At 34.8% G+C, this 25358-nt stretch overlaps 1 protein-coding gene across 1 annotated transcript in view; it reads right to left on the bottom strand.

Annotated features, from left to right (window-relative positions):
* Nucleotides 1-9615: 9615 nt before the first annotated feature.
* Nucleotides 9616-25358, bottom strand: part of LOC105445267 (fibropellin-1-like) — a 34106-nt gene continuing 18363 nt past the window's right edge. The window contains exons 10-18 of the mRNA XM_030974796.1: nt 23915-24028; nt 17956-18069; nt 17304-17414; nt 14323-14436; nt 13947-14060; nt 13529-13642; nt 13136-13249; nt 12360-12659; nt 9616-11477 (exon numbers count right to left, since the gene is read on the bottom strand). Of these exons, the coding sequence (XP_030830656.1) occupies nt 11173-11477; nt 12360-12659; nt 13136-13249; nt 13529-13642; nt 13947-14060; nt 14323-14436; nt 17304-17414; nt 17956-18069; nt 23915-24028 (1400 nt within the window). The 3' untranslated portion in view covers nt 9616-11172. The remainder of the gene's footprint in view (nt 11478-12359; nt 12660-13135; nt 13250-13528; nt 13643-13946; nt 14061-14322; nt 14437-17303; nt 17415-17955; nt 18070-23914; nt 24029-25358) is intronic.

Raw genomic sequence — 25358 nt, 5'->3', positions numbered from 1 at the left:
TCTTAAAAATATATATATATTGTTCCAACGTTTCGCTTATATTCGTTAATTCCACCCCCTGAGGTAACATTCTTTGATGAGCAGTAGATTCTTGTTCAAAATCTTCTTTCTCAATTACCCACTCTTCATATTTATTTAGTCTATAATCATATTGTGGAATGAGTAACACAAGGCATTTGTTTCACTTTGCAATGTATTTTGTGTGCTATGTTTAGTAAGGAAAAGAGAAATAACACAACCCACTTTCTGTATTCGCTTTAATTCAGAATAAAAATCTGAACCTTTCAATTCAAAGTTAAGTGACTCGACATATTGAATACTCTAGTTTTACTGTTGAACTTAAAGTAATCAGAATGAACATTAAAACAACAAAAATAATAATGATATGAATGGACCTAGACATTATTTGCCACAAACATGTAAACATTTATTTCAGGCAAATTTAAAGCTATTTTTTGGTTAGCCCCTGACGGTAATCAATATGAACATATGCTACTGGATAATGCAGTATTTCAGCGATGGATGTGGCACCCGTGAACAATTTATTGCACGTACTTGTTAATGAGAGTTCTCATCTGGGGCCCTAACAAACGCTGAGGTAGACACGCAGCATGCAGGCAGGGAGTGGGGGGGGGGGGGGGCATTGTAAATATATGTATGTATGTATATGAACAGGGCTATACCTGTAATATTTGAACAATATTGTGGAGGAACAATATCTGAGAAATGCACATGTACCGTAGAATATATACAATACATAAGTGTAATACATGTCAATCTATAATTGTTTATTGTGCAATATATAACAAATGTAATAAGTTATTTAAAGTGCTGTACAAAGAATGGTAAATTATATTGATTTAGACGTTTAGCAAAAGTTGTTTCCAACACAATAAATCAGTTAATCTTTTAATTCATTGCACAGACACTTAGAGACATGAACCTGTACCATGGAATTGGGAGTTCAATACCAACAGTATAGTGAAACTTTGAAAAGGACATGAACATGTATGAATTTAACTTTAATGCACTTATAAAATAAATGCAGATTCCATTTATAAATGCACAAAAAACCATTATAGGCCTTTAATTCATACAGACAAAAAGGAGAAGCTAGATGACATAGAAAAAATACTGCTCAATTTCAATATGATGTAATTTATCATTATTATACCATTATACAACAGCAGAGTTGTCATCATGACTTAGCAAATTCAAAAATCCCATTTTGACTGCATCGTTGAAGGCTAATATACATACTTCATTTTATTAAGTAAAGTTGATAATTAGGTTTGTTTTTAATGAATATGGCAAACAATTTAAAGTGTTAGTTTCCTGTAATTATCTCACTTTTCTTCAAATAAAATTTACAAGTTTTATTACAAATTCTATGATTTACTTTTAAAGCTTTATGTTTTGAAATAAAGTTTAGTCTAAAAGAGTACATTTACATTTAAGATTGGTGCCCCCCACCTTTTGGTAAGTCCAGGATCAGCCCCTGCTCTATTGTAACTATTTTTTTCATACAACCAGGGCTCAAATTAATTTTTTGTCCACGGGGGCTCTTCCCCCCAAAAAAAGAGCCCCCGTGAGCCTTCTCACGGGGGCTCTTTTAGTACTGACGGGGGCTCTTTTTTATACAAATATCCATTGAATTGGTACCTATGAAACTCCTCAATTATTTGCTATTTCATCATTATCATTTCAATCAGCATTTTCCCTCTTACAAATTTACAAGCTACATAGCTGTTACTGGCCTGTGTATATATACGCATACAACACTGATCTTTATGATGTCTTTAACGTGACATATCTTCTTCTCCCCTTGCAAACGAGAAAGAAAACAAGGTCATTAAAAGGGATTAAGCGATAAATAATGATTGTGATTCAAATTGATGCGAATATTTGTTTGAATAAGCACTGCTATTCACCCGAATCTTCTTTGTAAAAACAACTTTTACAAATCTCAGCCATGCTTACTGAGTTGAGACGTTCCATTCAATGTAAAATACTCATTAAAGAATACACTTCTCCTAATCTGAAAGTGATCTTACAACACAGTGGAAGATTTGCATGGCTGAGTTTTGTAAAAGTCTTTTTCACAAAGAAGATTCTGGTGAAAAGCATTGCTTATTAAAAAAAAATCCTTGCATCAATTTGAATCACAATGATTATTTGTCGCATGACCCTTTTATTAAATAACCTTGTTTTCTTTTTTGTTTGCAGGGGGAGAAGAAGCTATGTCACGTTAAGAAATCATAAAGATCGGTTGTATTATGCGTATATACTAAATACCAGAACAAAATGTTGATTATCAGAATGTCATTTTGGAATACCTCCATACAAATACCACATTGTCTTTAGCCCGTATTATTAGTATGATCCAATATAAAGCTATTATTCTTTATTTAATTCAGTATAATGCTTTTCCTCAAAAATAGTTTTGCTATTTTTTTAGGGTTGAGTTGTAAGAAATGGTTTCAAATGTACATTACACGAACCCTGAACCATTGCAAAATGATGGTGGTTCTCTCTCTCTCTCTCTCTTTATTTGAATCATGCATTATCAACTACATATAAAGCAGCAACCAAAAACTTAGGGTTATCTGAGATAGGTGAAAGTAAGAGTTAAAAAGAAAGTCATGCTAAAAAGGCGCTTCACTCCCCCCCCCTGAAAAAATAAAATAGATTAGTAGTCCTCCTCTCCAGCATCCCCCCGCTTTAATATCACATTTTCACTTGGCAGCCCAAGGGGGCCGGGGGTAGGAGGAGGGGGTTAAACCCCCTAACCCCCCCCGTAGATCTGCCCATGTTACCATATCATTCCACGACATCTTGGTCTTCGTCTTCTTCTCAACAGGGACTTTTAGATTTGCGTGGACGTGGACGTGGACGTGGACGTGTTACGTCCTTTTAAGGCACTGGCAGTCACATTTAAGCACTGGCACTGCCTTAAAAGGAGGTCACACGTTGCAGTCCACGTTCTCATCGTGCAAATCTAAAAGTCCCTAATATTGATTTACTGGTCAAATCACCAGATTTGAGCGGGTTAACGCTTTCACAACAAAAAATTTCTCCATGACCATTTCTGCCCTATATTGCGCGATCGCCTCCAGCTCCAGCAGACATGGCGCGGCAGCGTGCACACGTACCGTTACTAACGGCGCAGTAGGCCTATAACCACTGCTGACGGCGGCACTGCACTGCGAGCTGAGTCGGTAATAATAGGCCTACTCATTAACGAGAAATCTTGCACGCTAAATAAATCTAAGTTCCATTTCATTGGTTTAAGGTTTGAAAATTGAAACTTAATATTGTGTTAAAGTTATAACAGAAAAGATCCATGCACGGGGGCGATTTTTAATTTTGCAATCGCCCCCGTGAGCAACCTGACGGGGGCGATTATGTAGCTCACGGGGACGAATCGCCCACCGCCCCCATGTATTTTGAGTGCTGCATACAACTCATAATATATATTGACCTGTTTAGTTTTTTTTGTTTTGAAATAAATCAAAATTTATTTGTAAACTCTTAGGGGAGGGCTGTAGCCCCCACCCCTGGGTCTAGTTTCTACTCCTGTACAGTGGCGTACCTGGGGTACTCCGTCAGGGGGGGGGGGGGGCAAGCGACCGAAACAAACAAAAAAGGCGATGCTAATTTTCACTTCTGTCGAGCGAGCGAGCAAAAAAAAATCTTTAAGTAACGTTTGGTATATAAACTGGTATTGTTGCAAGTTGGGGGTGGGAACATTCACTTGTTAGCGACGTTAATTTCATTTTTTGCAAACGAGTGTAGCGAGCAAGAAAAAAAAAATCACTTCTTTTTTAATAATTGCCACTTAAACTTGGTGCAATTGTCCCATGCAGGGCGCGGGAACAATATTGTGTTTAGGGTGATTTTATGCCCATTTTAGCTAGCGAGCGAAAATACATCTTTCTCTCAATGAATTGAGGGGCAAGCGACCGAAACAAACAAAAAAGGCGATGCTAATTTTCACTTCTGTCGAGCGAGCGAGCAAAAAAAAATCTTTAAGTAACGTTTGGTATATAAACTGGTATTGTTGCAAGTTGGGGGTGGGAACATTCACTTGTTAGCGACGTTAATTTCATTTTTTGCAAACGAGTGTAGCGAGCAAGAAAAAAAAAATCACTTCTTTTTTAATAATTGCCACTTAAACTTGGTTCAATTGTCCCAATAATATTGTGTTTAGGGTGATTTTATGCCCATTTTAGCTAGCGAGCGAAAATACATCTTTCTCTCAATGAATTGCTATATAAAATTTGTTTCATTGTTGCAGGTAGGGGGCGGGCACAATCGTGTTTAAGGTAATGTCAATCCCATTTTGGCGGGCAGGCAACCTCCTACATTTCTCTTTTTAATGATATTGTAGCAGGTTAGTGGTGGGCACATAATTCGACGAGCTAGCGAGCGTAGCGAGCGAAAAAAAAATCACTTTTCTTTTATAGGGAAAATATGGTACATACAACTTGGGTTCATTGTTCCATGTCAGGGACGTGATAATTAAAAACGGTGTTATTTCTATTTTGGCGAGCGAGCGTAGCGAGCGAGCAAAAAAATTCACTTCTCTTTTATAGGGAAAATATGGTATATAAACTTGGGTTCATTGTTCCATGTCAGGGACGTGATTATTAAAAGCGGTGTTATTTCTATTTTGGCGAGCGAGCAAAATTTTTGTAATGATAATTGGTTCATAAATTTCAGATTTTTTTGTTGCAGGGCAGGGCTTACACAATCATGTCTAAGGTGATGTTAATTCCATTTTGGCGAGCACGAGCACACCAAAACTTCTTTGAATAACGTTTGGTACATAATTATTAACTGGTTATTGCAGGTTGGGGCGGGCACGTTAGCGGTGTCAATTCCATTTTGGCGAGCGAGCATAGCGAGCAAGCAAAAAAAAATAAATTCTCTTTTAATAGAAATTAATAAATAAACTTGTTTTTATTGGTGCAGGTCAGGATGGACGCAATTGCGTTGAACGCGATTCAATTCCTTTTTGGCGAGAGGGCGAAAAAACTCTTCCATTTTTAATGATATTGTTGCAGGCCAAGGGCGGGCACAATTGTTTCCAAAGCAATGTCTATTCATTTTATTCGCGAGCGAGTGTAGCGAGCGAGAAAAATGAATTAGTCTCTTTTAGTAACATTTTGTACATATATTGTGTGTTATTGTTGCCATGGTTGCAGGTCAGGGCCCGTCGGGACAGGCACAATTGTATTCTAGGCAATACTAATCCTTTTCTTTTTTCAGGGGGACGAGCAAGTGAAAACATTTAATACAAAATAGGCTAGCAAGCAGTTCGCGCCAGCGAAGAGTTTCAAATTTGTCATATCACTTATTTTTTTCTATTTTCATTTGTTTTAATTTTTCAGGGCCGTATGCGGAATATTTTTCTGGTGGGGGAGGGGGGAAGATGCGTTAAAAGTTTTCGAAGAATCTCAAAAGCAAAAGGAGTGAAGGGAGTTCGAGCGACCGAACTGGTCATGAGGGTACTTTTGCATTTTCAAAAGTAGAATTGAAGGATTTGGTATAGGCCTGCACTACATTATCAGGAAAATAACTGTACGTTTTCAAAATATCTGGGGTCAACTGCCCCCCCTGGTGCGTACGGCCATGGTCTTTTTTTTTTTAATTTCCCCATTTTTATTCCTTTCCTTTTCTTTTCCCTTTTTCTTCCTTTTCTCTTCTTCTTCCTTTTTTCTTTCCTTTTTTCCCTTTTTTCTCTTTCTTTCCTTTTTTCTTCCCTTTTCCTTTTTTCTTTTTCTTTCCTTTTCCTTTCTTTTCTTTTCTTTCCCCTTTTTCTTTTTTTCTCCTGGAGCCCGTCAGGGGGGCACTTTGCCCCCCCCTGCCCCCCCATAGGTACGCCAGTGCTCCTATAGTTCTACTGCTATGTAAACACGTACATTTTTGAAGTACTGAAGCAGCTGTGGCTAGCAGTTGTGCAGTAAACATAATTGCTGCGATAACCTTTGCTTAACTTAACTTAAAAATCAACCCTGTTTCCCCTCAAAACATGGTCCTGAGAATAAATATTCGTCAGTTTCATAACATTTTAATATTACCAAATCAACATGCGTACCTCAGAAATAAAAAAGTTGACTCATCAACAAAATTTCTCGCTCAAAGTGTCATATTTAGGAACTTTTTTCGTGCGACAAAAAGATGCCCGCGCTCGTGAATTGTGCGATCTTAATAATTTGCATAATGTTATGAATATTCACTAGCAAAAAAGCATTTTACAGAAACTGTCTAATGAAAATGCCTCTGTGAAGGAAATGAATACAAACAGTGGATCGTTTCAAAGTGTGTCAGGTAGGTTAGAAAGAAGTGGTACAGTAAATGGAAACACCCACTCTCTACTTTAATAACCCCTTCCCTAACTCAATCCTGGACCAAGCACTAAACTTAACCCTACCCCTGACGTCAATCATGGACCAAACACTTTATTATACCCTACCCCAACCCTAACCCAAACTTTAAACCTGAACCAAACACTAAACCTAACCCTCATCCTAAACCGTTTTTAGAATTTTTTGAAAAGGTATAGACCAGTTCTGGTTATGCGATTACATTGTGAAAGAAACGTTGTGGAATCGGTCAGAAAAGATTGATCATCTAGCATATAAGTATTGGTGTGTACTGCAAGGTTCTGCATGGAATCATGAAAATGATAAGAAATTCGGCCAAGTCTTGGTACAGTTATTACAAGCACTGAACACAGAAATATGTATATGGGACTATACGAACATGTGGCATACAAATCTGCCCGATTATTAGGAAAAATAAGCAAGGAATGACAAAGTTCTGTTTGTTTAAAGTAGCCCTTACATTTTCATAATCTTAGGAAACGAATTCGTTTACACTGGCTGCCTGCCGTAGCAAAAAGCAGAATTGACAAAAGACTTAACTCCGTTTCGTTGACAATCAGCCCTGCATGAAGTCTTTCGTATACGGCTGATTGTCAACGAAATGGAGTTAACTTTTTTGTTAATTTCGTTTGTTGATACGGCAGCCAGCCAGTGAAAACTAATTCGTTTAATCAAATTATGGAAATGCAAGCACTACTTTAAACAAACAGAACTTTGTTATTCCTAGCTCATTTTTCCTGAATGAGGTGTCATATGAAAGGGCAGAAACTCAACTTTCTAGAAATGTGATTTTCTCTTTGAAATCCAGATACCGCCCGCCAAACGACTTTTAGGTTTCCTCTCTTCAAATTGATTTTAATCACTCATGCGTGAAATATGCATTATTATGAGTTACATCAGATGAAAGAAGAGGATCCAAGCTTTCCAAATATGTGTCATTTATCAATTATAATTGTAATTAAGTTATGATAAAACATCGTTAATTCTCGGTTTCGTTTTATCTGGAACGCACTGTATAACATACCCCAAAATTAACCGGTCTGTCAGGGACTTGGACTGAACTCCAGTTGCCTACCTCTCTCTCGTTCTCTCTTACGTTGACTTTCTTCATAAGATGCTCAGAACAGCGTGAATGCCATAGTCCTATTCCTGCCCCCTTCCAAAACATAATTTTCAATGTATGGGACTAGACAGGGTAAGCCTATCCGTCTCTCTCTCTCTCTCCTTCTCTCTCTCTCTCACTCTCACTATCTGAATTTCTCCTTATCTCTGCTACATTCGACAGCTTGATTCTTCAACATTTCTCTTTAAATTATCCCACATATGAAATACCTAATATTCTTGGATTGTTTCTCTCTCTTTCTTTCTCTCTCTTTATATCTCAGTAAAATTCTTAAAAAAAACTTTCATTGACATAGAGGCTTGCCTTATAATCATGATAACCCCCTGTTGATCTTTCCAAAGCTCCCCTGTACATGACAGGCTAATCCCGACAGATTTATCTACTTTCTGGATAAAGCGATTGTATTTATTTTTTCCAATGGCCTACGTTATGGTGTGCATTTGGATGTTATATATGCATGCATTTGCATCTACAATGCATTACAACACTTTTCTCCCCAACCTTCCCTCTCCCCCTTTTCCTTTTATTTCGATGTTCTCCAGTGTTTGCTATATATTACTTATACTTATGTACGTTTGTAGATTTCTTTTTGTCTTCATTCTTTCTTCGGAAGAATCGTTAAACTTATTCAGCTTGTCTCACATTATCTGGGATATTATTCCGTGGTTTATGGGCAGCATGTTCATAACCCTGTTTTCTATAACAGTTTGCTTTAACGACGGATACGACAAAAATTTAGGTCTTTCCACCCGGACCTTAAAATTTCTTAGCAAAGGTTCATATTTTATAGGTACCTCTGAGAAATAACATGAAATAAAATGTCATGAAGTACTGAATTGCTAGTAGAAAGATCTTAAAATGTAAACTTGATCTGCTTGCTAACCTGTGGGAGGCTCTTAAAAAACCCCGCCAATATGGATTTGTTTTTGTTGAATTTATTGAACCAATCATTAAAAACAATTTACAATCACACTGGTATCGGTATATACAATTGCAATATAATGACATGCTATGGAACCCTTAGAAGCAAAGCTTGTAAATGGGGCCATTAGCCTACAGTTGAATAAGATTAAAACATATAATAACAAAATCTTGCACTCACACACAATGCAATGCACTTTGAATTTCATATAACGAGGGAGATAGATAGAGAGATAGAGACAGAGAGACAGAGAGATAGAGGAGAGGACTGGAAGAGATAAGAATGTTAAAAAGAAAGAAAAAAAAAAGAAGGCGAAACATATGATGAAAATATGTAGTTCTACCCAGTTTTACAAATTAATAACTAGTTCCCTTTTGCACAAAACTTTTAATCTTCACAAAGTTGAACTTGATCTTATGTTCTTGTTTAAATCATTCCATTGGCTTAATCCAACATTTCGAAATCATGATTTCAATGCATAAGTTGTACGCACAGGGGGTTTGCGTAATAAATTTTGCCTTGTGTTATGGGAATGAACAGTTAAATTACTTACAAATATGTTTTGAAAAATGTGCGGAAAATCACAGTTTGAAAATTATACATAAATATACAAGTAGTAAGTAAAATCAGTTCCTTGATTGAAAACAATACATTCATTCTGCTAAATAATAGTTTCGTATGAAAATTATACGTTGAATGTGTTAAAATTCGAAATGCCCTCTTTTAAAGTATTTTCATTTTGTCTAAATGAGATGAATACGAAATTTCTCACACTAAATTGCAGTAAGACAAATGTGGTAGTACTATTGAGTTGTATAATAACATTAGATTTTCTTGGGTAACGGTAAATTTTCATTTTGATAATACCCTAATGCTTCTTTATACTTTCAATGCTACATATTTTAATGTGGGTCTTCCAGTCCAAAAATTCATCTACAGTGACACCAAGAAAGGATAATGAATATACACGTGAAGGGTTATGTTGTTAACAGAAATGTAATTAATATCTCTGGGAACTCTTCTTTTTCTTTTGATTGAGAAGTAATTTATTACTCTGGAATCATAAAAGCAATTAACTTAATTCTTCATTAAAGGGACAGTTGAGTTCTTGTTTAAGACCTCAAATGCCCTCGGTTATGGTTATTGCTCTTATTCTTTATATTTATGACATTTCTAGTGCACTTTAAGAACCTATAATTGCTATATTGGTATATTGGTATGTTTAGACCAAAAGATGTGTGAAATTTAGATTAAATCCGATCATACCAATTCAGCTCTACTTTTAAAAAAATACGGTGACCGTTATTTTCGAATGATACCAATAATTAAAAAAAAATACACTGGCGGCTGGTTGTGTTTATTATAACCTACACAAAAAAGCCAACATTGGCATTGGCTGGAATAAAACTTAAAAGGCGCTATATATATTTTTAACGGCTGGTTCAAAATGACCGAATATCTGTGTTGCCGTTAGAAATGGTTATTTTCATGGATATTTCAGCCGTCTTTCAACCCATTTTTGAGCAAACGACAACGATTTTATCATTTAAATTGTATGCTCTTCAATTTGACATTTAAAAAAAAAATCATTTCACAACAAATATTTTGTGTAACGCCTTCTTTAGAAAAATCAGTTCATTTACATTTCTATGGGATTTGACAACCACGTTGTCATCAGCGGTTAATGTAAACCAAAAAGACACCAGAACTGTTAACAATATCATTAACATACAACAAAACAGGAGCGGTCCTAGTACAGACCCTTGTGATGCTCCACATAATAGTTCTTTGAAGTTTGACTCGACACCATCGACAAACACATATTGCTTTCTACCATCAAATACGATCTGAACCAGTTTAAGGCTACTCCTCTCACGCCAAAATGAAACAATTTATCAAGAAAAATGTCATGGTCGATGGTGTCAAATGCCCTTGAAAGATCTATAGATAAAGATAACTCTAAAGATAACTCTCAACGAAAATTACCATTATACAATATATTTCTCACACATTCTGACATTGTCAAGACACCATTAGAGGTCGAACGACCTTACCTAAATCAAAATCGTTCATTAATCAATATCTCATATTTAGTAAGAAAACTATACAATCTATCATACATCATTCTTTTCAAAAATTTAGAAAATATAGGTAATTATGCAACAGGTCTATAATTATCTATATTTTGTTTACAGCTTTTGTTACAGCACTACTTTTGCTATTTCAAAAGCATCTGGAAATGTAAAGATGTGTAGTGTATTAGGCATTCTGACTCCCAAGTTTATTGTGTAAGGTGACAACCCTACACACATTTCCGTGAAGTTATAATCAGCCTACTGTCCTAAAACTTGGCCTACCGATTAAGCACATTTTGTTAATGATGTTGTCTATATTCTACTACAACGGCTTACTCCATTTTTATAGTTAATGGAGATCACAATGAGACCAGTAATCCAAGGTCATAAATCATTAACACCTACTACAACAAACTCAAGATCTATAAAAAAAGGTCTACACAACACTGCAAAAATATTACTTTTAGATGTTTGGTACTTCGGATCCAAAGTTAGTAATTACGTAGAAGGAAGTACATACTGTATCAAAAAGTTCTTAAACAAACTAAAACTCGACCGTTTTGCCCAAATACACCTTTAGTAGGTTTAACAGACATAACCCCATGGTGATTTTGTTTTGTCTGGTAATCTGATAGTTTCAACTAATTTTGAAAGGATTATGACTTAAGAACACGTTATTCCTGCATCCTCGCCATGTCCACAATTATGAACCAACAGCCCTGCATGAGGACACAATAGGATGTCAGTTTCAGACCCAGTGCATGCTAGATTGTCAACGAGGATGCTTCCTGTACCTGCGCCAGCTCCACCACAGCAGATAGCGGAGCCAGAAGAATATCCCAGCATACGGCATATGACACCTGCATCAGTAGCATCGAAAGAATCATCACACACCGTCCCCCATGCTCCGTTGTAGAATATCTCCACGCGCCCCGAATTAGTAGAGCTGGCAATCCTCACTTGTGTAGCTGATTGTAAAAAGCAAATAACATCTCAATAGATTAACATATCATAACAATGATATAACTAACTGAAATGCGATAAACATTTCCAGACACATTTGAGCCGCCTATAATCAATTTTCATCCTCGGACAACAAAATTAACATTGTAAAATACAAAAATGATTGAAAAGCAATGAATGTTTATAAATATGGCAATACAATGAAGGATTTGAGTAATGCTTTCTTTTTTTAGAAATAGGCATGAAACTCCAAATAATTTCAACTAGTAATGTTTAACTGCTACAGTATCATGAAATGCAATTCATAACATTTTAACAGTTATAAGAAATTTAAGTGGTAAAAAGTGTTAAAAATACCCCAAAACAGTAGAAATTGTAGTCCTTATCGTAATTTTGCGACACAATAGAGTGTAACCCTTTAAAGGATTCAAATTTGAACGACTTGTAGTTCCCTTGTTTGTAGTTACCTTGCTAACTTCTTTCTTGTATTTCCCTTGTTTGTAGTTACCTTGCTAACTTCTTTCTTGTAGTTCCCTTGTTTGTAGTTACCTTGCTAACTTCTTTCTATAGTTTTCTAGTTTATTTTATGCCCTACTTGATAAAGTAGGGCAATGTTCAAAAATTGAAACTCTAACGCTAACTTCCTTTTGTGAAATCAGCTATTATCCAAGACCGTAAAAAATCTAACTAGTAATTTTAAGTCTTAAAATCGTATTGGAATGATAGTTACTACACTTCAATTTGAGGTTTGAAGTTCGAAAACCTGCCTCTTAACCCTACTTCATTGACTTTTCTTTTAACTCAAAAGGAGCTACTTTTTAAAGGGAGGACTGAAAGTGAGACTACATTTTACCAGAATTCTTATAATTCTACTAAACAAATCTTACTTTTGCAAGTCACCCCTAAATCTTCAGAATGACCGCAGTTGTGAGAGAGGTATCCATTATGTGTACACTGTGCGATATTAGTCTCTGATCCGGTACACACGAGATTATCTAATACGATTGATCCAGTCCCCCCACCAACTGTTGCATGTGTTGAATATCCAGTTAACCCCAGCTGTTTACACACAACATTGCCAGCGTTAAGGTCAAAACTATCATCACAAACTGTACCCCAGGCTCCGGCAAAATAAACTAGGAGACGTCCACTTGTCCCTCCAGAAAGTTGAATAGTAAGCGATGTTGCTATTTGGGGAGGTGTTAGAAAAAAATAAATAATAATAATTACTGAACATAACAATCCTAATGACTCCATTAAAATAATCATAACAAATATACGTTGCACTGAGACGGTCCAGTTGAAAGTTCGCAATATCTATTTTTATTTAATGGTGGAAGCATTACATATCACTTTACCAATCCGTGTTAAATTCTTGAACTGAAATTTTTATGCAGGATACAATTTTAATTAGGTAACATGAAAAGGAACGTTAGAGGGATTGCTAGCAGATTCTTTACCACTGACACGATGAGGATGTTGGAGTGTGTTCATCCTTTAGTCGGATTGGTTAGCTTCAACCGACACAAGCGAATACACAAATAATGTCTTTATGGGCCATTGGGTCAGGTCTGTAACTGTTAGTTTTAGTTTTAATTTCATTGTGTGACAAATTAAGTCTACCGGGAGGCACTCGAAAATTGATTTAATAAAAAACCCTCACCTGTTTCACAATACGTTCCTTCATAGCCGGTCCCGCATACACAGGAATAGCTATTGACTGCATCATTGCACACTGCACCATTCATACAGGGGTTGCTTAAACATTCATTCGTATCTGGAAATCAAGAAGCATACAAACCATTCCACAAAGCTTTCAAATAAGTTAATTAACGGAAAAAAAGTATTATTAAACACAAGCAATGAAATGTAATCATAACGTATCGTTTCACATACGTCAAATAAGGTATTGCCCTTTGTTCCAAATATACAGTTTTACTTCAATTCGCTTTTAAATGCTGTTTAGATCTTTGCTTCCTTTTCCTTTTCAAACATTACGTGACAAGTTGAGTCTCTCCAGGAGGCACTTGGAAATTTAAAATAAAAAGACACTCACCTGTTTCACAATGCGTTCCTTCATAGCCGCCAACACATGCGCAGGAATAGCCATTGACTGCATCATTGCATACTCCACTATTTAAACAGGGGTTGCTTGAGCATTCATTCGTATCTGGAAATAAGTGAAACATGTTCCAGTTCGACAAGCTTTTCAATTAGTTAATAAACACAGATTTTCAACGACATGTAAGTATTTTTAAAACACAAGCAATGAAATGTAATTATAACTTCTCGTTTTACCTATGGATGTTAATATATGTTTTTCCTTTTGCCTTTCCAAATACATGTATATGTTTTACTTCAATTCGCTTTTAAATGGTGTTTAGATCTTTCCTTCCTTTTCCTTTTCAAACATTACGTGGTAAATTAAGTCTCTCCAGGAGGCACTTGGAAATTTAAAATGAAAAGACACTCACCTGTTTCACAGTGCGTTCCTTCATAGCCGCCAACACATGCGCAGGAATAGCCATTGACTGCATCATTGCACACTCCACTATTTAAACAGGGGTTGCTCGAGCATTCATTCGTATCTGGAAATTAAGAAACATACTCCGGTTCGAAAAGCTTTTCAATAAGTTAATAACCACGGATTTTCATAAAAATGTAGGTATTATTTAAACGAAAACAATGAAATGTTATTATAGCTTCTTGTTTCACCTATCCCAATACATGTATTCTATTTTAATTCAATTCGCTGTTAAATGGTGTTTAGGTCATTGCTTCCATTTTAAACGATATGTGGTAAATTAAGGCAATCCGGGGTGCACATGAAAAAACAACAAAACCACTCACCTGTTTCACAATGCGTTCCTTCATAACCGGGCACGCATGCGCAGGAATAGCTATTGACTGCATCATTGCACACTCCATTATTCAAGCAGGGGTTGCTCGAGCATTCATCTGCTTCTGTAAATGAAGAAGCATACGAACTGTTCGATAAGCATTTCAATATAACAACGGAGAATACACGTATCATTCAACAAACAAATAATGAAATATAATGATATATTATTGTTTTATTTATGGAATGAATTTGGTATTGCCTTTCCTTTAACATTTCACTCTCAATCGTTCTTAGCTTCTGTTCAGGTGATTAATTCCACTTCAAAGAATCTAAATCAGTGATCGTGTCAGAAACACGTAAATTTTAATACATTATCATGCATATATTGAACGAGCCGATTACAAGCGTCTTGACATTGTCCAGCATATTCATGAAGTACAGTGTTGTACAGTGTTGTGTCTCGATAGTACAGAAAGTTTACATTATGCTCTGGAGCTATTGGAGTTCTTTTCTCAGTATTCAGGTTTAAATCTTAATGTAAATAAGACACATATATTGTGTATCGGTTCCTTGAAAAAAACTGTAAATATTGATTTACATCAGGTTCATGGGACTGACATATCGTTGGTTAACGGGGGATTCATAAGGTATTTGGGAATAGACTTTGGTATTGATTTAGAAAAGCTTCCGGATTTCAACTACGACAGAATATTTGATAAACTAAAAAGGCAAATGATATCTTGGTCGAAACGTAACATTTCTGTTTTTGGTCGCGTGGTCTTGGTGAAATCACTGCTAGTCTCGCAATTTAACCATTTATTTATGTCCATTCCTAACCCTTCTGAACATCTTTTAAAAGCAATAAATGTCTCTTTTTTTAAATTTATTTGGAAAGGGAAACCTGATAAGATTAGCAGAAAACAGATGGTTTGTTCTTACGAAAATGGTGGATTGAAAATGGTTGATGTTGTACAATTTTCTAGAGCTTTGAAACTGACCTGGATTAGAAGAATATTGTTGAACTCATGTGAAGACGTTACCCATTTAATGTACGCTTTCTTACGTCCACTATCATCATTGGAATGGGGTAAAGGTGATACATATTTCACTGAATTATCATTTATGCTAAGAAACTGTTTTTGGAAAGAACTTTTCCAAATACTAGCTTATTTTGTCCGCCAGGTTCAATGTACTACTACTCCTTTTTGGAAAGCTATTTCTATTTGGTATAATTCTGAGATTAAAATTGGAGGAAAGGGTATATTTTTAAAAGAATGGTGTGATAAAGGTATTCGATTTTTAAAAGATTTACTAGATGATCAAGGACACATCTTAGCAAGAGAAGAGTGTGAAAAAAGTTTTCAATCAAAATACAGTTTCTTCATTATTATGCACTCTGTCAAATAATTAAATGCAAATACAAGTCCCAATTGGAAAGTTGTAATATGAAGGTAAATGGACCATTGTGCCCTGCATATATTTCATGCTTGTTGAAAGATGAAAAAGGATGTAGACATATTTATCAAATTATGTTAAAAGAAAAGGATGAACATTTGAATAAATTATGTAATAAATGGCATGCAGATGGTGTATTATTTGATGATAAATATATGCAATATTATTTCAGGCTTATGTTTCGCTGTACAACGCATACAACAGTTCGGTACTTTCAGTACAGACTTTTGAATAAGATACTATATTTGCATAAAGATCTTGTGAAAATTAACATAATTTTAGATAAGAACTGTTCCCTTTGTGGAAGAGAAGAAGATATGGTACACTTTTTTTTACTCCTGTAACGTGACCAAATTGATTTGGAGTCGTTTGACTGACTGGTTAACTATTGTAACACGCTGTAGAATAAAACTGTCCTTAATACATGTTTTGTTAGGTTTCATTGAAAAAAGAAATGATGCTTTAAACTGTATAATAATTTGGACTAAACAACAATTATATTTTTCTCGAATATAAAAGTCTGTACCGTCCTTTCGGACAATAAAACAATATATCAAGAATAGTTACACAAATGAGAGGCAAGTTAGTATATTTGCTAACAAAACTGACAAATTCGATAAAAAATGGATAAATTTTGAGAGGATTTTGATCCTTTAATAGGAGTATATTGAATTTCCCATATCATTTTCAGTCATGATGTTGCATTATTATTTAATTTTTGTTTTTCTTTCCCTTATCTACATGTATGTTCTGTAAATACAGTATTATGGTTGATATTCGTTATGTATATCTTATTATGAAATAGTGTATGATATCCATTGGAACATGTGTTCAAATGTGTTATCTTGAGATTGATTTTCAATAAATGGCCTGTTGGAGGGTCCAAAAAATGGAGAAAAAAAGAAAAATATTCATGAAGTACTTACAGGCCAGGGTAACTACTAAACAGGTTCCCTCTTTCCATAAGGGAAATTACCTGTCTTGCCACATTCAAAAGATCCCTCAAAATTCACCTTTTCCCCCAATGATCCTTCCTGTACTGTGCATTTTTGTCCTCTTTTCATATATTTGTATTTGTAAGCGCTATGGTACTTATTGTTTTAGCGCTCCTAAATATTCGATATTATTATTATAATTATTAAAACACGAAGTAGATAAAGTGGTCACTTCTAGAAAGGTTCGCAGAAACAAAAGTAGATACAGTGGTCACTACTAGAAGGGTTCGCAGAAACACAAGTAGATAAAGGGGTCACTACTAGAAAGGTTCGCAGAAACACAAGTAGATAAAGGGGTTCTTGGATTGGTTAGAGGAAAACAGTTTAAGATAGGTTCTTGAAATAATGGAGTGGTTAGAGCTACAAGGAGATAAGTTGTTGGAATCATAGAGTGGTTAAATGGGTAAAAACATGATATTTTCTTGGAATCATGGAATGGTTGAAGAGGTCACTACGAGATAAGTTCTTGAGATCTCCTTTTGTTATTCTTTAGATACCTCTGCACTAACTTAATACTCTTTCACAAAATAAAAACTGACCATCGCAGGTGGTCCCTCCGAAACCTGGCAAACATGTACACGTGTACCCGTTGATCCCATCTGTGCACGTGCCAGAACTCTGACAAGGTGAACTCAAGCATTCATCGATATCTGAAATGAGACGATCATTCAACATGATTTTTCATTTTCGGTTACAAAATATTAAGACATTTTTCTTGAGACGAAGGGCACGGGTTTTTCAATATTAACGTGGTTAGACCGCCTTCCAACCAACGGTGCGCTTCAGCGATGCTTTTCTTTGGACACCCGTAAACATGATGAATACACTGGGGGAAGCGTAAGGTAAAAGGAGGGTTAGGGTCAAGCAATATCCAGCATGTGCATGAAACTATATTGATGCCTATAACCGTAGCTCCACCACATAAGTTCTGGATATTTATTTCAAACACTTCCCTGGATTTCGTCAAAATTGTGGGACCGTCTTTAGAGATGGTCCGACATTATATACCATGTGACGGGGCCTTTTTATGCAAGAAACGGCTTCAGTAAATTGAACTTTATGCATGTAATATGCAAATATGCCAGGTTTAAGACATTAGATACATAATTGCAGCTAGGAACAACACCGATTATAGTTTTATTTCCGATACGGGTTTAGACAATTATTACTGGTATATCAAAATTCACCTACTTGTTTCACAGTGTATTCCTTCATAGCCGGGCACACAGGAACATGAATACGCGTTGATTTCATCCTGACAAACACCATCATTCTGACAAGGATTGCTCTCACATTCATTCACATCTGAGAAAAAATATTTAAATTCCAGAATTATCCCATGTAAATGTAGCCACCCCCTCATTTGAAGGGCAATCTATAACCTATGTAATATTGTAATTTTTTAAAATAAGATCACTAATTCATACCAAAACTCAAAATGGCAATTTTATCAGGGGATAGAGTAATGGACATCTCTCCCTTTTGTCATGTACAACTCAAATATATATTAAAGATAGCATTTTATTGTAGGTCCTCTAAAAAACACAGAACTTTTGACAAAAAGTATCAATTTAAGTTATTTGTTTTAATTGGAACAAATTGAAAAGTTGCCTGGCATGGTCTGTAACGATCACTCACGTAACCGCGTTATCACGTTTGGAGTACTTTCGTAGATACAAAGTATCTAATCTACGTGTTTTTTTTAAAGGCGGGTAAATCAGGGATACTCACGATTTCTTTTCGTATTTAACCCTAAATGTTACCACTTTAAAAAAATGCAAGTGCTAGTTATTGAGACTAGTCATAATGTACATTAATATATTTACTCTTGTTTTAGTGTACATAAAACACTTGGTTATCGTCAGTTCCATTGGTGGGTGGGGAATCAAGCCACTGACTTCTAGATAGAGCCGATCTTTATGAAGGCTCCCAAAATCATGGCTGGAGAATCATGCGTGATTATTTTGAGTCAGTCCCTTCTCAGTGAACATTTAAATTGATTATGTTATTTATTATTGTTCTCTTCAAGAAAGCTATTGCTACTTTCCAAAGTTCCAGCTGGTCTTGTACCATTGACGCCCTTCTTGATCATTTCATGTGAGGTCCCTAACCTGATTTCCTCAAATAATGGCAAACAATGTGGAAGCACCTGTCACCAAAGCTAGATCTACCAAGGAGCGTAGCAACCCTGCTTTAGTGCAGGACATCATCAAAGACATTCTACAGAACGAAGGATTTATTCATCTGGTTGAGGAATCTATTCAAAAAAGAATGAATGAAATGGAAGAGTCTATTGATAAGCTGAAAGCAGATATCTTTGACTTGCAGACTAGCAACGACAACAAATCCAAGGAAATCACAATTCTCAAAGAGAAAGTCAGCACTCATCAAAATCACTTTGCTAGAATAGACAACAAGGTGAATGCTCAGGAACAATACTCCAGACGAAACTGTATTCGGGTATTTGGTTGCTCTGAAAGAAATGGAGAAAACACTGATGAGATCATAATTGACATAGCGAATAACATTCTACATGTAGACCTTCGATTAGAAGACATCGATATCAGTCATAGAGTAGGGAAAAAGAAGGAGAAAGAAGGCAGACAGATACCACGTGGTATTATAGTAAAGCTTAAACCATACAAGAAAAGGAAGGAGATCCTTAGGAATAGGCGCAGACTAAAAGGTCAAAATAAGTCAATAGTCGAGGACCTCACGTCTAGTAACCAGGAACTTCTTAATCATGCAAAAGCTTGTCCCACGGTACAAAATGTGTTGAGTTTAGACGGTCGCATCTTTGCTCTGTTCAAAGATAAAGATTTGGGCATTAAAGTCATTCATAACAAAGATCAACTAAAGTGACTATAATTAGGAAGCGAAGGATAATAATAATAGGGTAATCTCATTTTAACTTTTTTCCTGGATGGATGACACACAGTTATTTGTGTTATTCTCCTAACTGGACTTTGATCAGTGAATATTTTCGGATATTCCTCTTCTTTATTTTAATGCACTGTTTTTAATATTTAATTATTTTTCTTCAAAGTATGTTCTTTTTTTCTTTTTATGTTTGTATGTTTGAATGTATGTCAGAGGAACATGATCAATTTTATACTGTTAACTGTAACTTTCAGCAGCCAGTATTCATGTATTTACAATTTAATCTTTATGTATACCCTGATGTATTGGAAAATATGAATATTATTGAATGTATTTATGAATCCGTTAGCTGATATTGATCCAGATTTAAATTTATATAACTTATTGAATACAAATTCTTGCTCTTACACATAAAGTTTCATAAACATCATGGTCTCAGTATATTACATGTCAATGCTCGTAGCCTTCAGAAAAATTTCTAAAGAATTTCTGAACTAATATCATCAATTCAAATTTCATTTTCAATTATTGCAGTGTCTGAAACGTGGATTACTGATGTACCACTTTTATCTTTTGAGCTAGAAGGTTATACATTTTTAAATTCAAACAGACTTTTTGGTCGAGGAGGTGGTGTAGCTTTTTTGTATCAAATCAGTTGAAATATCGAGTGAGAAATGATCATATTATTTGTAATGAGAATGAGATAAATGATTATGAATATCTGTTTATTGATATCATCAATCATTGTCACACCAAAAATACAGTTGGTGTTATATACAGAAAACCAAGGGGTAATATTAATGATTTCTTGAATTTTTATGATTATATGTTATGTAAGCTCAAATGTGAACATTCGAACTTATAAATTACTGGGGATTTTAATATTGATATCCTTAAACATTTAAAAAGTTCTGATGCTGCCAATTTTTTAAGTATCAATTCCTCGTATGGCCTCGTACCCCTCATAACAAATCCTACTCGTATTACTGTAAATACTGCTTCCTTAATTGATAATATATTTACCAATGTTATAAATTCTACAGTTGATAGTGGAAGTTTGTGTGCTGACTTTTCTGACCTCCTGCCTATTTTTCATCTTTCTCAAATTGAATGCAATGTAAATAATGTATCAAATACTCAAAAATTATCTCGCAAAATTACAAATGATGGCATTAATGCATTGATTGCGGAACTGTATGTTACAGATTGGTCCTCAATATATTGTTGCTCTGATGTGAATGAGTCTTATGAATTGTTTTTATCAAAGTTACTTAATGCATTCGATAAACACTTACCATATATTAAACGTAAGGTAAAGAAACCACTTATCCGTAAACCCTGGATTACGCCAGAACTCTTACGTTGTATTAGGAAAAAAAAAAAGCTTTACAAAGTTCTTTTGAATGATCGTTCTTCTTCTCATGAGAATAAATACAAGGTTTATAGGAACAAAGTGAACCAGATTCTACGACATGCTAAAAAATTGTATTATTCTAAGAAATTAAGAATACATGTATGCATAATGGTGTTAAGGGCGCATGGTCTGTTTTGAATAATTTACTGAGAAAATCAACAAGTTCTCTTCCCAAGTATTTTATACATGATGCTAAATGTGTAGATGATCCACAACAAATTGCAAATGAATTCAATAATCATTTCATTAACTCATGTACCAAAGCAATTACTTCATTGCTCGAAAATGATAGCTTTGTATCCTCAGATTTTAAAGATTATTTGAAAAATCCTAGTGCTGTCTCTCTATATCTAACATCTATAAATGAAAGTGAAATTATTGAAAATTGTAAAAAACTGAAAAACACCAAATCATGTGGATTTGATTCTTATTAGCTCTGTCATTTTAAAAAGAATTATCAATGTAATTGTCAAACCGGTAACACATATTTTTAATCAATCCTTGGCTACTGGAATTGTTCCGGATAAACTAAAGATCGCTAGAATTGTTCCTGTTTATAAAAAAGATGATCGTCATGCTTTTGAAAATTACAGGCCTATTTCAATCTTACCTTCTCTGTCTAAAATACTAGAAAAATGTATGCACAAACGTCTTTATTCTTATCTGAGTAGCAAAAATTATATTATCAACAATCAATATGGACTCCGATCTAATCATGCAACTGTGCATGCTTTGATAGATTTACAGGAAAAAATAATAACAGCCATAAAAAAAATCATAATTTTGGAATAGGCATATTTATGGCTCTTTCCAAAGCGTTTGATATTGTGAATCATTACATACTTTTATATAAGCTTAATTACTATGGTGTTAGGGGTATACCACCTCACTGGTTTCAGAGTTATTTACATAATCGCTATCAATATACTGTATTTAATGAATATTCTTCTGGTCGTTCCCTAGTTAAAAATGGTGTGCCCCAAGGATCTATCCTAGGCCCCTTGTTATTTCTATTATATGTCAATGATATAATTAAATCCTCTGACAAATTTAAATTGACAATGTATGCAGATGATACAACATTATTCTATACGCAACCCAATGTTTTAGATTTAGAACACAATGCTAATTTTGACTTGTGTAAAGTTTCTAAATGGTTTAAAGCTAATAGACTTCTTATAAACAAAAGGAAGACTAATTTCATGACATTTTGTTTAAATAGTACGTTTGAAACTTCGAATTCATTGAGTGAAATTACCATTTGCATTGATTCTATTCATTTGAAAAAGGTGAATGCTGAAAATTTTCTAGGAGTATGTAATGACTGTAATTTAAAATGGGATACTCATGTGAACAATATTATTTGTAAAGTATCTAGATGTATTGGTATCTTATTCAAACTGAAATATTATCTGCCAGATCATGCTCTGTTCTCATTATATAATGCACTTGTATTACCACATTTATCATATTGTGTCAGTGTCTGGGGTAACTGTGGCAAACTAAAAATGAACATCTTATTTAAATTACAGAAAAAAGTACTGCGTATTTGTACCAGTAGCCATTACCTTGCTCATTCCGATTTTTATAAAGCTCAAAACCTTGAATATATTTGATTTATATCAGTATCATACGTCAGTGCTAGGGTTCCTTTGTTTTCATAATCTTCTTCCAAATACTATTTCGAACATGTTCGCTACGAATCTCAGTATTCATAATTATACACAAGAAATCGAACCAATTTTCATCGTTGTAAAATTATGTTTATGTATGAAGAAAAATCTCCTCGGTGTAATCTCCCGGTGATTTGGAATTCATTACCAAAATACATTCCCCTTTGCAATAACCAAAGACTATTAAAAAAATATCTGAAAATTTATTATTTGTCCAAATACTGACATAAAACACAACCATATTTTAGACTTTGCTGTTCCTCTGGCTTTTTTTGTTTTGTTTTTGGCTTTTTTTTCTTCTTTTTTTTTTCTTTTTTTCCCTTCTTTTTTTGTTTTTTGTTTTGTTTTTTATCCACTGTTTTTTTTTTTTTTAATTTGTTTACATGTCTTTCAGTAACAGAATAAGTTGAAAAACCAAATGATAGTTTATACTTTTAGGAAACTTATTTTACAAGGCCCTTTGGCCTTATTTTAGTTCCCCTTTTCTAATTTCCGACTAGCAAATTTGGTATCTGTGATACTGTTAACTTGTATGATTGCATGTAATTTTTTATATAATGTATATTGTTGTAATGATCTTTTGTTTTTATGGATATGGAAATGTTGGAACATCTGCGTCAAGTACCATCACTGTTCGTGTTTAACAATGGTTTCAACGAAATGTTGCGTCATACAACCCAACACTCCATAGATCAGATAATGTTTTCTACGAAGGTACCTAAACGTGATAATGTGATTACGTGAGTGATCGTTACAAGCCGTCCGGCATGGACATCATTTATCGACAAGGGCAAAATGTGTGAGTGATCGAACGCCCTATAAAATACATGTAATAATAATCTGACAGATAGACTACCGTAGAAATTAATGGAAATATAACCTCGAATAACAACAGTTCAAAAATAAACTAAATGCTTTATAAATCATCAATGAAACAACGTATTATTACATGATCTTTTACTCTCTTACTGCAAGAGCAGATGAAATAGCGTAGTAAAGGAAATTTTTGATCACTTTAAGTTATTTGACAAGAATCGTTTTGTTTCATTCAACGGAAAACATAAATTATCTTAATATATGCCATCGGGGTTACAACTCGATTTGTTAGATCAAAGATAACTTGTCAATAGTTAGACCTCCGCTGGAATGTATAACCAGGAAAAGACTTAATTAAATAACTTACTGTCCTGGCACTGGTCTCCTGCGAAGCCTGGTTGACAGGCACATGTATACTGGTTGACATCATCCGTACACACCCCTTGATTCTGACACGGATTGCTGGCGCATTCGTTGATTTCTGATCATATGAAACAGGGTCAATTAATTTTATAAATAAAAAAACAACAGGTGGAGAACAAAGTCCCAAAATTTGTATGTGTTATTTAAAATTTGATTACTATAGGTTTTCTAAGCCAATTCAATTATTTTGGTACTTAAATTATATTAACGTGCATTCTAATAAATGTAAACACCTTCGAATCTGAGCATTCAAGTTCTTCAACAGACGACCACATTCGGACATTTTCCTTCAATTTTTAGATCCACGCCTTAAAATTAACACGGTAGGCTTCACAAGCTTGTTTTCGGCATTTAACTTTATTTTTAGACGACCGTTTGGCTAGTTCGTGCATTCAAGTTGGAAGGACATGACCCTGATTTTTTTTAAATAACGGAATTAAGGAGGGGGGGGGGGGGGGGGTCCACGCTTGTGGTTGGGGATCGGTATACTATTTTCTTTTGAAGGGCATTAGTAATATTATCAGCCGTCCTATCACTATGATGTGATAAATTCGTTGTTATTTTAACCTTAAAAATCAACAAAAATAAGGAAAATTGAAAATCAATAGCCTTGTATTATTTTTGTTCTTTTTTTAACCCACCACTTTTGATTTAGGCTAACTGTAAAAAGATTTGCAATATCTATATTGTCTTTAAAAATACAAAATGGGGACAGTTTGATGAAAACAAGGCTATCGACATTCAATATTCTTTCCTAGGGTGGGTGTATTCATTACGAATAATCTTAGTCTTTCAAGGTCGGAAAAATAAACATACCACAAGATGATGACTTGAGAATCTATTATGTCCTCACGATAGGACAACACATTTAGTAAAACCCAACAACAGAAACCGTCTGCTGACCCAAAAGTGTGCACCCCATCCCACAACACAAATACATTATAACAGACTGACCCATTGATATATTCATTTTTCCAGTTTCCTGCCATATATTTATCCATAAATGGAATTCACGAATTAGCAAATTTGCCGCCTACAAATGAACATTTCTAAACAAACTCATCAAGCCTGTCGTGTCAGCTTGAATTCGGGCAGTAAAAATTGCCTAACGTACATTGCGAATACTTTGACTGTGTATGCGTGACTTCGGTTACCTGTTTGTTGAGCTTCAATGCTAGGATTTGTGATTTTGAATTATGGAATTCCCCCGAGGGCGATATTTTAGGTAATTCGACTACAGTGCACGCAATGTGAATTTGAGAGACAAAATTAATTAATTAACAGGGGAAAGCCTGTATAAGCTATTGCGTGGAGTCATCAACGCGTAGTCTATATGATTGCACAGAAATTTGAGGTTTATTCAACAATAATTCTTCTAAAATAATATT

This window comes from Strongylocentrotus purpuratus, unplaced genomic scaffold (assembly GCF_000002235.5).
Source record: "Strongylocentrotus purpuratus isolate Spur 01 unplaced genomic scaffold, Spur_5.0 spur5_scaffold_7, whole genome shotgun sequence".
NCBI lineage: Eukaryota > Metazoa > Echinodermata > Echinoidea > Camarodonta > Strongylocentrotidae > Strongylocentrotus > Strongylocentrotus purpuratus.
Note: the sequence above shows the minus strand (reverse complement) of the source record. Positions and strands in the feature narration are given on the sequence as shown.